The sequence below is a fragment of the Schistocerca americana genome, chromosome 3 (genome assembly GCF_021461395.2).
Source record: "Schistocerca americana isolate TAMUIC-IGC-003095 chromosome 3, iqSchAmer2.1, whole genome shotgun sequence".
Classification (NCBI taxonomy): Eukaryota; Metazoa; Arthropoda; class Insecta; order Orthoptera; family Acrididae; genus Schistocerca; species Schistocerca americana.
In genome coordinates this window covers 884,376,633-884,395,290 of record NC_060121.1, presented here as the reverse complement: position 1 = coordinate 884,395,290, position 18,658 = coordinate 884,376,633, and the positions used below count along the sequence as shown (strand labels likewise).

At 39.9% G+C, this 18,658-nt stretch overlaps 1 protein-coding gene across 1 annotated transcript in view; it reads right to left on the bottom strand.

The window, feature by feature from the left end:
- LOC124605364 (huntingtin) overlaps nucleotides 1-18,658 on the bottom strand; it is a 511,164-nt gene that overhangs the window by 481,028 nt on the left and 11,478 nt on the right. The window contains exons 2-3 of the mRNA XM_047136992.1: nucleotides 4,039-4,222; nucleotides 2,364-2,488 (exon numbers count right to left, since the gene is read on the bottom strand). Coding sequence (XP_046992948.1) covers nucleotides 2,364-2,488; nucleotides 4,039-4,222 — 309 coding nt within the window. The remainder of the gene's footprint in view (nucleotides 1-2,363; nucleotides 2,489-4,038; nucleotides 4,223-18,658) is intronic.

The following is an 18,658-nucleotide window of genomic DNA, read 5'->3' as shown; positions in this document are numbered from 1 at the left end:
TATTATCGGGGGGTTATGAAAAATGATGGTAAAAGACTGTGGAAGGCAACTGTGCATCTCTCGGCTACATCATTTACAGTAGACAGTGGTTGCACATCCAACCCCTATGTTTTCAGCCAGCACGTCGACATTGGGGACAACAAACAATCGACAAAAAAACAAAGTAGGCGAACCACTACATGCAGTGCCCCAGGTGACGAGTATTGTACATAACCACAATAAACAAGGACTCGTGAACTTTGAAAAGTGAAATCAAGAGTGGTTTACAGTGTAGTGATACAACAGACAATCAGCACTGGAGTTTCATGGCCACAGTAGACAGAAGCCAATCAGCAAGCGGGTTCTATGGAAGCAGCCAATCCGCAAGCAGGTGAACAGTCACTAACTGCAATTGCCGTGTAGGTGTGACAAGGCTGGAGGATGCACAGAAGATGGAGAAGTCATCCACAAACAAGGAACATAGTACCGGACGGTGCACTGTGGACCCAATACTGTTGATTGCAATGGCGAAACCCCGACACTTAATACACTCCCTTTAGGGACACTACTCTCCTGCTTAAAACCATCAGACAGAACATTCCCAACCTTGTATCTAAAATATGTGTCCGAGAGAAAGGAGCGTATGAAGGTCGGTAGACGTCCAAGGAATCTCCAGTAATGGAGCTGCGACAAAATATTATGCCTCCATGTAGTATTGTAGGCCTTTTCCAAATCAAAGAAAACACCAATAAGGTGTAGCTTACGAAGGAAAGCTTGTTGGATTGCAGCATCCAGATGGCGATTGCTAATTGAGACTACACTCGGCTTCTGCGCCACGTCCATCAGCGTGCCTTATTCATCCGTGACTAGTGTTGCCAGTCACCAGAGACAGTGCTTTCAACCATGGATTATTTTGCTTCCACCTAGTATTGATGCTGATGCAGATCCAACTGCGAACATGCACCAAGGTCCTACAGTTTCAGCATTTCCTGCAATTACTCGAGGAGTAAAGTTCCGCAATTTTCGTTAAGAAGACAACAGTCCACACAGCAAGTGCTAGGAAACTGCCAAGTGCCAAGAGACGGCCAAATACCGTGAGTCAGACAAGTGCCAAGAGACAACAAAGTTATTTAGATTTCATCGTAACAGATATAGGAAATCAAGTTGCACATATCAAACTGTTAGTGAAGTTATATAAAGCTGTGAACTAGTACTATCACTATTAATAAATGTTACTGATTGTTTCTTATTATGTTACTACAATCCTGATCCAGTGCTGCCCTGTCAACCAAGTGTGTAATTGGAAATAACTAGTGTGTATACTTGTACCTTTTCCAACTACAGTAGAAATATTTTTTCTACTACAATAGATGTTTGGGCTGAATAGATAGTAACATTCAGATATAACATACTTAGAAGCTAAATAATAGAGACGATGTCCTTCAAACAAGAAATTATTATGACATCTGTGTATTTATAACACAAAATATAAATATAGAACATGTGTACTTTCCAGAGTGTAAGATAATGAAGATTAGTGAGTGCATGGCGTATGTTGCAAAAATGAATTGGTGAAAAATGTAAAATTGTGAGGACGAGAAAATGAATTCATGTGGACATCAAAGTGTGATATTCATGTTCTTATCTCATCCAGCCTACATTATTCACCAAGTGGCAGCAAAAGAAAACGCATATGGAAGTACTGGAAATGAGCAAGCTTTTGGAGCCAGTGGATCCTTCTTCTGGCAGAAGGGCTGAAGCGAAAGGAAGAGGAATGAAGGAAAAAGATTGGCGAGGTTTAGAAAATGGGGAGGGTTACAGAGAAGTCACCCAGAAATCCAGGTGAGGGGTCTTCCGTCTCATCTTGCATGGCAAGTCTTCCCTGACCCAGGGTTCTGGATGACTTTTCTATTACTCCATTTCCTAAATCTCATCAGTCCTTTTATTTCATCCCTGTTCCTTCCCCTTTAACAATTCTGCCAGAAAGAAGAGCCACTGGCCCCAAAAGCTTTCACATTTCCTTAATCTTTTCGTGTATTTCCTCTTGTTGCAGCCTCATGAGTAGATTTTTAGTCACCAAATTATATTATACTGTATTCTCAAAAACTGGCTATTTTTGTTGGTATATTGGATTGGTGCTGGGTACTCATCTTAATGGTAACTAAATTTAGTTCTCAGTAAGTTAGATATGTTTGTATTGTGTTATGCACATAAATATAATTGAAATTGTGTATGTCCTGACTATACCTATATAACAGAAATTGTATAGAGTTGAATTAAGGAATGAATAAATAAACAAACAAACAAACAAATAAATGTAAAACTCCTGTACGGTGTCTGGTAGCAGCGAGTTTTTTGTTCTTTGATTAACACATTCAACGTACCTGATCATATGACACAATTCCGCAAACCTCCATAATGCTGCTCTCAAACTCCGAGGATTGCTGTTCTTCTTTATTTCTTTATGAAGTTCAACTTGGATCTTAACAATATTGCTATCAGCCATAGCCTAAAAAAACAAATATTCAAGTGAGGAATTCATATCTATACTTAACAATACTGATATAATTTACAGCCTGCTAAACACATTACCAAGCAAGAAAGCTGAATACTTAGTTCACATTTCTTTTGTAAGAGTACTTGCAACTGAAGTGATAACAAAGAGGGTTATTAAATAATGAACGTAGTTGGGTATACTACACAAAGCAATCATAACGCCATATTTCACCCAACCGCATAAGCATGTGCATAATCATGCTGCTTCCAGAATGCAGGGAGATGCTGTGGATCCAGATCAAATCCGCAAACAGATTAACAATAAGTGCCAATGTGCAGGCTATATTGGATGTGGTTTTTAGACAGTTTCCCACATCCGACTAGATGAATACAGGGCTGGTATCCATGACCCACTAAAGTTACACAATTTGCAAATATTTTTAAAACATTCCCAACCCCTTCACATGTGATAACACTAGACACAGGCACACAGAGTACACAAATTCTGTCCAGGACGCTATTATACAACACAAGGTTTACCAGCCTGGAAGGTGCCTGGATAGGACTCCTGTAATAGCTTTATTGGCTGCATTCTAAAGTAACTAAAATGTATAATTTTAAAATCAAAATTTGTAGTGACAATTTATAATACGAATGAAGCATACCCATTCACAAACTGGAAAAACAGGAAAAATTGAAGACAGCTTGATAGCAGAACAAATGAAACCGAGACATCAAACATTGGATTTTGGCAACTGGCAATTCAAAAGGAAGATAAAAGGTATTACATGAAAAGGAAAACAGTGAAGAAATTGTGTATAAAGCAATTGGAAAATAAAAATGTCTGCAACAAAAGAGACACTAACTGTATAGCATGCTATACATGTTTTTCAATTTTACACTATTAGTGAATGCTATATTCACACCATTCGCCTTTATTCTTGATTGCCAGTGCCAAATTTTCATTTTGCATACTTGTCAGCCAACTGTTCCGAATGGTTGGCAACTACACCTTTTTATTCAGTACTGCATACAGCCCACAGCGTAAAAGTATACAGAGTAAAATACAGAAGGCAAAATAGATCTCATTAAAGAGATTATATACCTTACAAAGAGCTACGAGATGTGGAGAACAGATTCTTCCCATTTTTAAAATAAGAACTGAAATAATGGGAATATGGTTTAGTAAGAAAGCATCCCAATATTAGTCTAAGAGCAATTTTGAGTAACTGCTAAAGATTGTAGCAGCATTTAATGAAGAGTTAATACCAAAAATAATTACAACAATAACTGAATTGTTGCACATTCAAAATAGAAAGAGTGGTAAAATATGCCATTATACATTAATATCACTACAGGACAAGGAAGGAAGGAAGAAACAAATGAAAAACAGGAAAGTTTGCTCTAGAATTATTCAGCTTCACTGTAAGGAAACACACTCAGTGTGCATTCTGAAACTACACTATCACAGTATGCTGTATGCAATTCAATATTCTAGAATACTATGTACAAAAATAGTTGTATCAGAAACTAATGAAAGATAACTTCTACAAAAAGACTCACCCTAATAATCCTGTTGAGGCTTTCATCTGCGATCATACGTACATCAGAATGCTGGTCATCACATAACTGAAGCAAGATTTCAATTGCAACACTGAGCAAATGGGAAAAGTTTGACGCTCCTTTTATGCCAGTCTGGCACATAGCATCAGCTATTGTCACACAATGTGCAATCTTTTCTTTCACCCTGTTAAAAATAAAACTGTGTTAGTTACACACCCAAAGAAATTTCTAAAAGGATACACTGTTCTACATTTCCAGCTTTTAAGAACAACACACATTATTTATTCACACCTCCAGAGACACACATCACATCAAAACTTGTAACCATTTCACGTCACTACTTGGTAAGTAGAAACTTTAGTACCAAATTGTAAATAATGATCTCACTTGTTCCAAATTGCTACAAAGATCAATTTGCATGTGCACACCAAACAGAAAGAGCAGAAATTCTTTATGGGCCTGCCAGACTATGTAAGAACAACACAAAAGATCTGCATTTCATGGAAAAACTTGCAAATGAGTTAATAAGACGAACAGAGGTTATACACTTCACAGCATTACAGTCTGTTAGATGTGCTTGTGATGGGTCATACTGCAGAAAGAAGGTTGTGCCCCATCATTTATGCAAGCAACAACAGACCCGCAATATGTAAGAATGGACAACTATCTTGCTGTGCAGCAGTTTGTTTACTGCAGCAGCCAATTCGTTTTTCAAGTTTTTTTCAGGTGTTTTTTCAAGTGAGTGGATTGTTGCTTGTGTAATATTTAATTCCATGGAGCAGCATCTTCTTTCTTCTTGTGTTGTTACAGTCTGTAGGCAGGCATATTCATCACATTCCATGAGGCCTACCACACAGCAAGTTTCTCAGCCTATGCACATTCATGAGTCAATGCTCTCAGTAGTTCTCTTTTTGGCATCACTCAGGTGATCTGTTCCTGTGTTGTAGAAGTGTGAACACTCCTCATTGAAGCTACTGGTCTGAATTGTTTTCAGTACTTCATGTTCAAGTTTCAGTTCGCTGGCAGTGTCTTTTTGCTCACAGTTTGAGCGGAATTTTGTCTCATCGTGTCTGTACCACCATCGGAGCGGTCTTTGTCTCAGGTTCTCCAGTTAAAGCAGCAGTCAATACTATGTCTTGGCACGCCATTTGTTTTAACAGTAAGGAACACATTTCAAGCAACACTTGTTCCCAATTGTATTTTGATGACAGACACTTAACCATATCAACAGTAGCAACACAAAGTCTCGTGGAAATTCATACTAGTACCCTACTGTAACAGAATAGCACTCAATCTTATACTGTTGCCATCTCCACAGCATGTTTTGCAGACTATTCGGCCACCTTCATCAATGAACCTATCCCCAACTGAGAACCTGCAACGTGCTACTGAAGTTGGAATCCAACACAATACAAACGTAACCTCTAAAATATCATGCCATATGTACATAATTATAGTGCCATAAAAACAGTCATGGTGATCCAAGTCACCTCTACCACCATTCTGCAGTAAAAATTAGAATTGTTCGATTTCAGAAATGTGCAAGTGAAACTATTAAACATCTCTTCCATCACTGCTGAAACTGTTGTACAAAATGTGAGCCTTTGTGCATACTAATACTCTGTGAAAACAATACACCAATTCCATATTTATTTTGAAAGTACATGCAGCAACAGTTTCAGGTGACTTAATCTACACTATGAGATCAAAAGTATCCAGACACCCCGAAAAACATACGTTTTTTATATTAGGTCCATTGTGCTGCCACCTAGTGCCAGGTACTCCGTATCAGCGACCTCAGTAGTCATTAGACATCGTGAGAGAGCAGAATGGGGCACTCCAGGGAACTCACGGACTTCAAACATGGTCAGTGACTGGGTGTCACTTGTGTCATACGTCTGTACGTGAGATTTCCACACTCCTAAACATCCCTAGGGCCACTGTTTTCGATGTGATCGTGAAGTGGAAATGTGAAGGGACACATACAGCACAAAAATGTACAGGCCAACCTTATCTGTTGACTGACAGAGACCGCCGGCAGTTGAAGAGGTTCGTAATGTGTAATAGGCAGACATCTATACAAACCATCACACAGGAATTCAAAACTGCATCAGGATCCACTGCAAGTGCTATTACATTTAGGTGGGAGATGAGAAAACTTGGATTTCATGGTCAAGTGGCTGCTCATAAGCCACACATCACGCCAGTAAATGCCAAACAATGACTCACTTGGTATAAGGAGTGTGAACATTGGATGATTGAACAGTGGAAAAACATTCTGTGGAGTAACGATTCATGGTACACAATGTGGCGATCCGATGGCAGGGTGTGGGTATGGCGAATGCCCAGTAAACGTCATCTGCCAGTGTGTGTCTTGCCAACAGTAAAATTTGGAGGCAGTGGTGTTATGGTGAGGCCATGTTTAGAGGGGGCTTGTACCCCATGTTGTTTTGCGTGGCAGTATCACAGCACAGGCCTACAGCACCTTCTTGCTTCCCACGGTTGAAGAGCAATTCGGGGATAGCGATTGCATCTTTCAAAGTTGAAATTTAAAACAGTCTTGATCGCAATCTTGTTAAAATATTTTTTTTTTATTGGAGTGAGTGGCCGGTTTCGTCTCTATGAAAGAGTCATCTTCAGACTCCAGAGCGGTGGATGGACACTGCTAGAAGAGTTCTGTTGACGCTCTAGCAGTTACACGAGCATCAAGGGTCAACAGAAATCGTCTAGCACTGTCCATCCACCGCTCTGGAGTCAGCAGATGACTCTTTCTTAGTGTAGAAACTAGTCACTCACTCCAATAATAAAAAATAAAACAAGATTGCGATCAAGACTATATTAAATTTCAATTTTAACAAATTTTAAGATCACTGACTATGTTTCCAAAAATTTCAAAAATTTTATGCATCTTTCAACCTGTTCATAATGCACAGCCTGTGGCGGAGTGGTTACATGACAATAACATCCCTGTAATGGACTGGCCTGCGCAGAGTCCTGAAGTGAATCCTATAGACCACCTCTGGGGTGTTTTGGAACGCCGACTTCATGCCAGGCCTCACCGACCAACATCGCTACCTCTCCTCTGTGCAGCACTCCATGAAGAATGGACTGCCATTCCCAAGAAGCCTTCCAGCACCTTACTGAACATATGTCTGTGAGAGTGGAAGCTGTCATCAAGGCTAAGGGTGGGCCAACACCATATTGAATTCCAGCATTGCTGATAGAGGGTGCCACAAACTTGTAAGTCATTTTCAGCCTGGTGTTCGCCTCCCGCAGTAAAGGCACCTCAACATTTGCTTCACGCCTCCGTGCAAGCAGAACAAGTCATGAATGGAAATAAAAATCACTTAAATGTTGCTCACAATCATTACTATTGCTGTCGTATGTACTGTCATATTTAATGAAAATGGTAATTGTAGCAATCACATATACTTATCATAAGGAAGAGGCACAGTATAAAGCACAGCGGAGTACAACATAGTAACACAGCAAAAAATAATGGCTACCCTACAGAGTAATCTCAGCTAGGTAATGTAGGCTGCAGCCAATAACAAATGACTACCAGCTGAAGCCTTCCAACCTTCACTGATTCAGCACAAGGGAGTTGACCAAAAACTTATTCTTTAACACAGTGTACATTATTAGTTATAGTTTGCTTATTTTAACACTGTATCTTACAAAATGACTGAGTCTTGTGCATTTTGTGCTTCTGTGTGACGGCAAAAGAATCAAAATGGAGCTTTTGAAGTGTAGTTTAAACATTTTTGGCCACGTTTTTCTCAAATCAGTTTAGTATGGGTGCTGATGACCTCAGTATGAATGCACTATACACACTATTAAAGGAAATACAGGTGGAAAAGAGCTCCTTTACTCATTCCATTTCTGTGACATGACTGAATTATCTTTGACATTATTTAAAAAGACAATCAAAGTGTTGTTATAGTGCTGCTCTGTAACTGCTTTGCTGTTGTCTGCTGCTTTTCTCTTAATAAATGCAATGTGTGTGATACAACAGTTGTATTCCACTACAACAATGGTCCAAGTCGTGCTAACAAAACATATAGAGAATTGTGTTAGTGTCAATTAGCCAATCTGAAACTCATCTGTGTGGCAAAGACGAATTATTTTCAAATATTGGGCAATATATTCATGCATTGCATCTGTAAAATGTTAAGTGATGCTGAGCTGTGTTGTGAATCTCACAGAAAAGAAAACAACAGTAAAATGAATAGTGAAATGTGCAGAGATGATGGAGAACAGACACTAATTGGAGCAAACTATGTCTCCTTGTTGTTACCAGATTAACATGATTCTAATAGAATCTGATTTGTGGATTTTAATTGAGCCTGGTGTGATGGAATCTGGTGAAGATGCATCAGTTGCTGATAAAGAAATATATATAACACATCAAGTTAAGGCCGTAGCAAAAGCTGTACTTTCTATATCTGATAAGCAGCAAATGCATAAATATAATATTTTTCAAATCCAAAAATAGTATCAGAAGAATTACAAAAATTGTATGCCCCCACGAGATAGCAAATTTCACACTTTGCAACTGAGAGGGAAGTTATATTCACTAAAAACGAACAACTGTGAATGAATAGAAATTTATCTACGACTGAGAAACAAAACAAGCAAATCTAGTGAACACTTGGGGATTAACTTAAGATAGAGGTTAAGTAATGACTATTCTGTGTGGATTTCCAGATGAATGGGATGCAGTAGTTATAGATTTGTGTAATTTGCCAGATACCGATTTTAAGAGTGCTACAATTAAAAGTGTCATGACGCTAGGCATCATTAATGTAATGAAGGTAAAAATTCTACTATGTCCTTGAAAGCTAATACTGGTAATTAAAAGTACCAAAAAAATGAAACATGACAAAGGACAGGAACGAATGAAGAAAGAAACAATGCGGAAAGATAGCTTCATTTATCACAGCTGTCACAAAGTTGGTCACATATACAGAAACTGTCCTGGAAAGTGAAAATTGTAAGGGAACAAAAGAATCTAGATGCTGTTAGTATGAGTGCTGCCAAGTACAGTGAACAGTGATTACTGGACAGTGGATTCCACAGCAACTCATCACATGGCTCCAAATGCCCTGCAATCTTGTCTGGGCAGCTCACTGAAAAATTATGGAAAAGTTATTTTCAATGAAGAAGGTTGCAAGGTCTATGATGAATCTGGAAGACTGATGATTAAAAACTCAGGGCAAAGACCATTTATATAATACAGGGTGATTTTTTCCACCGTGCACAAACTCTGGGGATTGATTGATGAGAGGATATGGAACAAAAAAGGTCTAATGAGCTTATGTCAGGAAATGTATGGTTCCCATGCTAGAGACCATTTATCCATTCAACCATACACACAGAGACTGCAGTCTAATACGTACTGTACCACGCAGCCAAAGTTACAGTAACACGATTTCCTCCTAGAGAATGGTGCTGTTCCTCAAAGATCATGCACTAGCACCCTTTACTGGCATAGTAACTGGTAATGTTGTACCCCATTCATTTCAACAGCTGACTGACCTCTTAGTGGACATGATACAGCATTGTACACAATGGTTCTGTATTCAAATCGAGAGCTTGCCGATATGGTGTTACATTAAGACAAATGGCAATGGGCAGCAAGGTTCCGTCAGACGACCTATCCCCACTGACGACAACCACAGCATTCAATGGCAGCAACAATGTTTTGCCATTTGTCTGAGACATGGTCATTTAAGGAAGCAGGAAATCATGAAGAGCTAACCCGAAATTTTTGAACACCAGACTTGGAGGAAAATGTGATTAACACTGTGGACAGCAACTGCCGTGCCAGTACCAAGCAGTTGGCCTGCCAGTACAGGGTGAGCCACAAAATCATCTGGAACATTCTCCATAACAAACCCAAGTGTTGAGGCACATGGAAACCATTTTCAACAGAAACTGTAACTGTGGCTGCATGGTACACCGCATATTAGACTGCAGTCTCTGCAACAATATATGACTGAATAAATTGTCTCTAGCATGGAAACCATCCATTTCCTGACATAAGGGCATTAGACCTTTTTTATCACTTACAGTGTGTGCAGGTCTTACTAGCGACAGACTTTTCACATCGGGAGCAGTTTTGTCACTGGTTTCTTCACCAGGCAACCATGATTCCGCGATACATTTCACCCATCCTATTTACGGATGAGGCCACCTTTATGCGGAGTGGTATCTTCAACTTTCATAACAGTCATCTGGGGTATGCAGAACCCCCGTGGTATGGTGACAACAAATCATCAGCATCGGTGCAGCCAGAATGTGTGGGCCAGGATAACTGGTGAACATATTTTGCGACTAGCACTCCTCCCACATCACCTAACAGGCTGGAACTATTGGCATTTCTTGCTAGTGACCTTAAGTCCTGTGCTGAAAGAAGTACCATAGATGGTTCGAAGGGTTATGTGGCTGCTACATGATGGTGCTCCAGTGCATTTTACTGTTAATGTTCAGATGCATCTCAACCGTGTCTTCCCTAGTCGATGGACCAGACGAGGGGAGTCCATTTCCATGGCCTGCTTGTTCACCGGACCTCAACCTGTGCGATTTCTGGTTATGGGGCACCTCAAAAGTATCGTGTATGCAAAGCCCATTTCCGATGTGGAGACAATGGAGCAGTGTATTCATGCTGCCTTTGACATTGTTCAGATGCAGCCTGGCCGATGTGAGCGTGTGAGACAGAACGTGCTACGGCACGTAAATCCAAGTGTTGAGGCACATGGAAACCATTTTCAACAGAAACTGTAACTGTGGCTGCATGGTACACCGCATATTAGACTGCAGTCTCTGCAACAATGTATGGCTTAATAAATTGTCTCTAACATGGAAACCATCCATTTCCTGACATAAGGGCATTAGACCTTTTTTGTTCCCATATGCTCTCACTGATCAATCCCTTGAGTTTGTATATGATGGAAAAAATCACCCTGTACAAATACGAAGGTATGTGCAGTTGACATATTAGTAAACATACAGGGAAATAACAAATGTAACACAAAATCTCTACACTTCTGGCATTATTGAATGATGCACATCAGTAAGTGTACAATAAACAACAAGATAAGAAAGCAAGCAGTCCTGGGATTAGACTGTGAAAAGGATGAAATAAACCTGTGTGTTGGCCGTTTGGTGGGTAACTCTACATGAAGACCATTTCTGAAAACTGTATCACAAGATTTGAAGAAACGAACAACCACTTCAGGACTTGTTCAAAGTGATCTCATTGGACCTACTGATGTTTCAAAACTTGGAGGAAATAGATATTTAACGAGTATCGTGGATGATGTAACCGGATATAGATTTGTGCATTTCTCAAAAAATAAAGATGAAGTATTTGAAGAATTTGTACATGAAAGGTTCAAATGGAAAAACACATGAGAAAACACTAGAAGAGAATTTACACAGACAATGGCCTAGAATTCTGTTTGTGCAAATGGTCACAGTTTTGTGAACCTGAAGGAATTTGGCATGAAATAACAATGACATACATATCACTCGAAAATGGAATAGCTGAACACCTCAACAGAATGTTAATGGATATGGTAAGGTCACAGTTGCTAGGAAGTAATTTATCAGAGTTCTTGGACTGAGATGATGCACACTGTGGCATACATAAGAAATCGTGTTACAAATAGCCACAACAACAAAAAAACATCTTACGAAATCTGGATAGGTAGAAGGCCTAATGTGTGACAGTTACGTGTTACAGGATGTGAAACATTCAATCACATACCCAAACAAAGACATCATTCTAAATGATACAAATGGACAGAAAAAGGTATTCTTACAGGACTTTCTCAACATGGCCGTATATATAGGACTTGGACACCTGAAATGAAACAGGTCATGGAATTCAGGGACAGTATATTCAAATAATTTTTTAATGGCAAATACTCCAATATCATTTCCAAGAATTTGAAGATGAATTACGAAGTGATAGAGAAGATTCTAACATAGAAGAGAAATTTTATGCTTTCTCAGATCAGGAGGAAAATTTGAAAGAAACTGGAGGTAACAGGAACTAATGGAACACGCTGAAACTGCATGAAGTAGATGCAGGTCAAGAAAAGATGTAACAGATGAAAAAATGAGTTTCAGCAAATGTCATCCAATGACATTTCTTTTCAAAGACAAAGATTATGGTGGAAAAGCACAAATAAATATCATGTGAGGAAGGAAGAGTGATGAACCATTATTGTATCACGAAGCAGTTAATTCTGATGAGGCAGCAGAATGGATCATTGCAATGAATCAAGAAATTAACTCCTGGAAGAATTGTGATGCTTGGAAATTGGTTGAGCTACCATCTGGTGTAATTCCTGTAAAGAACAGATGGGTATTTAAGAAGAAGACAGTTGGTGAGAAGCAGATTTTTAAAGCTCATCTAGTAGCAAAGGGTTTAGCCAAGTAGAAGGTGTAGACTATAACATAATTACACTTCTTTTTCGAATTTTGAAATGATTCATCTACTGATAGCAGCAAGTGTTGAGAAAAATTGGCGTATTCATCATACAATGTGAAGAATGCATAGCTGCAAATCAAATTAAAGGAAAAAGTACATATGCTCCAGCTAGAAGGTTTCATCAAGAATAGCCACAAAAGTTTGGTTTCCAAGTTAAACAAATCAATACATGGACTATACCGAAGTGTCACATGCTAGAATGATCATTTAAATAACTCACTGGGTGAACTGGTATTTATTCAAAATGATATACATCCATGTCTGTACAAGCTTAGCGCAAAGGAAGGGAAAGCTACTCCATTGGTATATGTGGATAATATGGTAACATTTGCACAAAATGAAGGGACTGGGCAAGAGTAAAACTATTTTAAAAAGTTGCTTTGAAATCAAGCACTTTGGCATGGTATCACACATGTAAGGTGAAAATTTGGGAACAGGAAAGGTGGAACAATTAGTCTCTCTCAGAAGAAGTACATTAATTAACTACTTGATAGATTCTGACTTCAAAATGTTAGGGAGCCAAGATCCCTATGGAAATGAAACAGAATTTTCTTGATGAAACGTGTAGTGAGGAAGCCAAAAATCTCACATATTGTGAGCTTATTGGTAGACTCTTTTCCATATCACAGAGAACTCAACCAGACATAGCTTTCTCAGTAGCAAAGTTGTCACATTATTGTTCAAAATTTAATATGAAAGTCTAGAACACAGCAAAAAGAGTACTAAGGTACCTGAAGTAAACAGTACTTTATAAACTCATGTATTATCCCATTGGTCAAATACACTATGTGATCAAAAGTATCCGAACACCTGGCTGAAAATGACTTACAAGTTTGTGACGCCCTCCATCCGCAATGCTGGAGTTCAATATGGTGTTGGCCCACCCTTAGCCTTGATGACAGCTTCCACTCTCACAGGCATATGTTCAGTCAGGTGCTGGAAGGCTTGGGGAATGGCAGTCCATTCTTCACGGAGTGCTGCACCGAGGAGAGGTAACGATGTCGGTTGGTGAGACCTGGCACGAAGCTGGCATTCCAAAATATCCCAAAGGTGTTCTATATGATTCAGTTCAGGACTCTGTGCAGGCCAGTCCATTACACAGATGTTATTGTCGTGTAAGCACAGGCTGTCCATTATGAACAGGTGCTCGATCGTGTTGAAAGATGTAATCGCCATCCCCGAATTGCTCTTCAACAGTGGGAAGCAAGAAAGTGCTGTAGGCCTGTGGTGCAATAGTGCCATGCAAAACAAGGGGTACAAGCCTCCTCTATGAAAAACACTACCACACCATAACACCACCGCCTCCGAATTCTAATGTTCTACATCTACATCCATACTCCGCAAGCCACCTGACGGTGTGCGGCGCTACACACACTGCCAGATGACATTTACCGGGCATTCGCCATACCCACACCCTGCCATCGGGTCACCATGTTGGTTTCCATGATTCTTCACTCTACACAATGTTTTTCCACTGTTCAATCGTCCAATGTTTATGCTCCTTACACCAAACAAGGCATCATTTGGCATTTACCAGCGTGATGTGTAGCTTATGAGCAGCCGCTCGACCATGAAACCTAAGTTTTCTCACCTCCCACCTAATTGTCATAGCACTTGCAGTGGATCCTGATGCAGTTTGGAATCCCTGTATGATGGTCTGGATAGACTGTCTGCCTATTACACATCACGAACCTCTTCAACTGTCGGCGGTCTCTGTCAGTCAACAGATCTTCGGCCTGTATGCTTTTGTGCTGTACGTGTCCCTTCACGTTTCCACTTCACTATCACATCAGAAACAGTGGACCTAGGGATGATAAGGAGTGTGGAAATCTCGTGTACAGACGTATGACACAAGTGACACCCAATCACCTGAACACGTTCAAAGTCGGTGAGTTCCCATGAAGCACGCCATTCTGCTTTCTCATAATGTCTAATGACTACTGAGTTCGCTAATATGGAGTACCTGGCACGAGGTGCAGCACAATGCACTTAATATGAAAAACTTATGTTTTTGAGGGTGTCCAGATACTTTTGATCACATAGTGTACTTGAAGCATTTGTTGGTGCAGATTGGGCTACTTGTATAGATGCTTGCAAACATATTAGAGGATATGTAATATTCCTGGCGGGATCTCAGATGTACTGGAAGAGTATGAAACAAACTGCTGTTGCATTGAGCACAATGAAAGCAGAATACATGTCAGTGGCGTCCTGCATGAGAGAGGTGGAATGAATGAGAGAATTACTGAAGAGTCATAACCTGAAAGAACTGATTGGAGAGTCAACAGCTGTGTGATTTGATAATCAAGCAGCAATCATGCACTTCAAGAATCAACTAGACAAATGAAAAACAAAACATCTTGCCATAAATTTAATCCATTTCTGTGACATGACTGGATTATCTTTGACGCTATTTAAAAACACAAACTGTTGTTATAGTGTTGCTCTGTTATTGCTTTGGTAGTGTATGTAGTTTTTCTCTTAATAAATATAATCTGTGTGATACGACAGTTTTATTCCACTACAGCCTATACAATCAACCAACCAACCAGTTAATCAGTAGGGTTTCAACAACATAGGGATTGTACCTGTGATTTTCACATGATGAGATTGTACCCTTATGTAGACTACAATCAGAATGTTAGGCACTGCTTATTTTACATGTGTTAATTATTCTTCATGTCATCAACAGTGTTTCTTAATTTGATCACTCCTTCAACATTCCATGACCGAACAAATAGTGTGTAAGACTTCAGAAATGGAGAACGGTGTGTCTTGATTTCTTTAAATTGAAGCTATTACATCTACCGTGTTTCACAACAGCTCAATCTCAGCAAAACAAAGGAAGGAAGATAAGGAGTTTCATATCCCATCAACGACATCATTGAAGATGGAACACAAGTTTAGAATAGGTCAAGGGTGGCAAACGAAATTAATTGTCTTCTTAAAAGGTACCATCCAGGCATCCAACTTAATCAATTTAGAGAAACCACACAAAACTTAAGACTGCATGTCCAGACAAAGATTCAGAACCCACTGTCCCTGAACATAAGTCCAGTGTCAGTCATTGTTGCACTGTGATCAGTATCTTGACAGTCTCCTTAATTGTATTGCAACTGAAAGTTGGAGAGCACATTATTAAACTGATCTGTTACTTCCTAATTTTAAGATACACACAGCCCTTAGTGATAGCTGAATTGCTTGACTGTTTCAGTTGTGTGTATTGCTGATGTTCCTTACATACCACTTTAAGGTTTTCACTTAAAATATTCTCATCATTACTAGTTTTCAAACCCTTAAAGAGTATTATTATTTCATATACAATAAAAAATAATGCCAGTAAAAATGTCCCAATGAATACAAAATAAGATGCCCCTCTTTCCTTTTACTATGTCTGCTGAATATTAAGTAAGAAGTCTTTCTCTCATTACGTTGCAGCATTTTTTTAAAAAGTACAGTGTACTTCTACGACCATAATGGATAATGAGAAAATATTAACATAAACTAAAAAGTTATCTCAAATTCGCAATGTATTTATAACAATAAGTTTGCATTCTGGCTAAAAACAGTAATATTTACCACTTTTGTACAAATGCAAAAATCATTTGCAGTTGAATGATGTATTATTATTATTGTTGTTATTATAATGGTATAATATCTGCTGCTTTGCACAATATGTAATATATGCTTGATTTTTTTGATTTGCTTTCAATATTACAAAGCAGCCCTCTTAACCTTGATGACAGTGAACTTAAATCAGCAATTTCTTTGTGGAAAAAGTACTAGTATCCACAGAGTTAAAAAAAAAAAAAAAAAAAAAAGAAAAAAAAGTTCTTTTGAATATGTTGATAAGCAAACCAATAATCTGGTTCAGGTTCATTGACGATATCTTTATGATCTGAACTAAGAGTCAAGACACCTTATCTTCGTTCCTTCACAACCTCAACACCTTTTCTCCTATCCGCTTCATTTAGTTCTCCTCCACCTTCCTAGATGTTGACCTCCTACTCTCTGAAGGCTCCATTCACACCTCTCTCCACATTAAACCTATCAACCTTCAACAGTACCTGCATTTTGACAGCCTACCACCTCCAAGAATCAGCCACAAAGGAGTGCCCCTTCTTCACCCAGTATCACCCCGGAGTGGAAAAACTAAACCACATCCTTTGCCTGGGCTTTGATTACCAATTGCCATGCTCTGAAAAGAGGGACATCCTACCTGAGACACTTCCCACCCCTCATAAAGCGGTTTTCCATCACCCACCCAACCTCCAGAACATCCTAGTCTGCTCCTATGCCAATCCCAATCCCTTGTCACAAGGATCATATCCCTGTGGAAGATCGAGATGCAAGACCTGCCCAATCCACTGACCCAGCATTTGCTATTCCAGTCCTGTCACAGGTTTATCCTATCCCATTAGGGGCTAGGCCACCTGTGAAAGCCACCATGTCATTTACCATCTCTGCTGCAATCATTGCACAGCTTTTTTATATTGGTGTGACTACCTACCAGCTGTCCACCAGGACGCACGGCGACCACCAAACTGTGACCAACAACAAAGTAGCCCACCTTGTGGCAAAGCATGCAGCTGAACATGACTTGCTTGATTTCAATAGCTGCTTCACTACACAAGCCATCTACATCCTTCCCTCCACCACCAGCTTTTCTGAACTGCGCAGATGCCAGTTATCCTGATAACAAGTAGTCTGCTATTGTAATTGTCTCGGCCTCAACTCATGGTAACATACTGTACCCACAGCCTCTACCAAACAGTTTCCGCCACCTGTGTCCTACCATCTCCTGCCTGTTCTCATCTCCTATCCTCTTTGTTTGCCGCCCTTGCCAATGCACCCGCCAATTTTTCCCCACCCCGTCCCACAACTTACTGACGCTGCACCTGTTGGCACTCTATTCCCTGCACACTCTGCCAGACAGCGTTCGTGTCCCTCTCCACCCCTACATTACTATCCCTTTCCCTTCCCCACCCTCTCCAAACTGTTGCTTACACCCTACGTGATAGCTGCATTCTGGCCCAAGATGCTGGAATTGGCAGTCATGTGTGCATGAGGTGTGCTTGCTTGTGTATGAATGGTATGTGTTTCTCTTCTGCTGATCAAGGCTATGGCTGAAAGCTTTATTTAAGTGTCTTTCAATTATGCCTGCCTGCAACTTAAGATGTCTTCTTTACTGTAAGTATCAAATGGACATAATCCTTATTAATACAGGCAGGGGGAGGGGGTGGGGGGGGGGGGGGGGGGGGAGTAGTTACCTTCATAGTCTCAAATCTCAAATTTAAAATATGTTACAATTTAGGACAAAATAGAAAAATTCTTATTTTTTCTTTTGTTCAAAAAAAGTTCTTGGCATGAGACAAGCCGCCAAAGATGATGCCTCAAGCACCACTTGCACATGTGATTTTCAGGATAAATTTTAATACACTGTAGTCTCTGGAATATATGAAGACAGTAACCGTTCTCGAAAGAACAGAATACTGTTGATGACCGTGCAGCTTTTCCCTGGAATAAATGATGACTAACTGAAACCCTCAGCTGCCGACAGGTGTTGTTGACATACCTCGATGTGGACAGCTGACAATGTGTGCCCCGACCGGGACTCAAACCCGGGATCTCCTGCTTACATGGCAGATGCTCTATCCATCTGAGCCACCGAGGACAAAGATGAATAGCGCGACTGCAGGGACTTATCCCTTGCACGCTTGCTGTGAGACTCACATTCCCAACTGTCCACAATTCTACATATGTAATGTACCTTATAGACATTTGCGCATTCACTCATTACTCGCGCACACTTCGGCGATTCCCGTTAGAGTTTGGGCAACCTGTTAGTCATCATTTATTCCAGGGAAAAGCTGCACAGTCATCAACAGTATTCTGTTCTTTCGAGAACGGTTACTGTCTTCAGATATATAGTTAAAGGCTACCCAGCCATTGACCTTCATCTGTGCGAATGCGCACAGGTTGCCCAAACTCTTATGGGAATCGCCAAAGCGTGCGCGTGTAATGAGTGAATGGGGAAATGTCTATAAGGTACATTACATTTGTAGAATTGTGGACAGTTGAGAATGTGAGTCTCACAGGAACCGTGCAAGGGATAAGTCC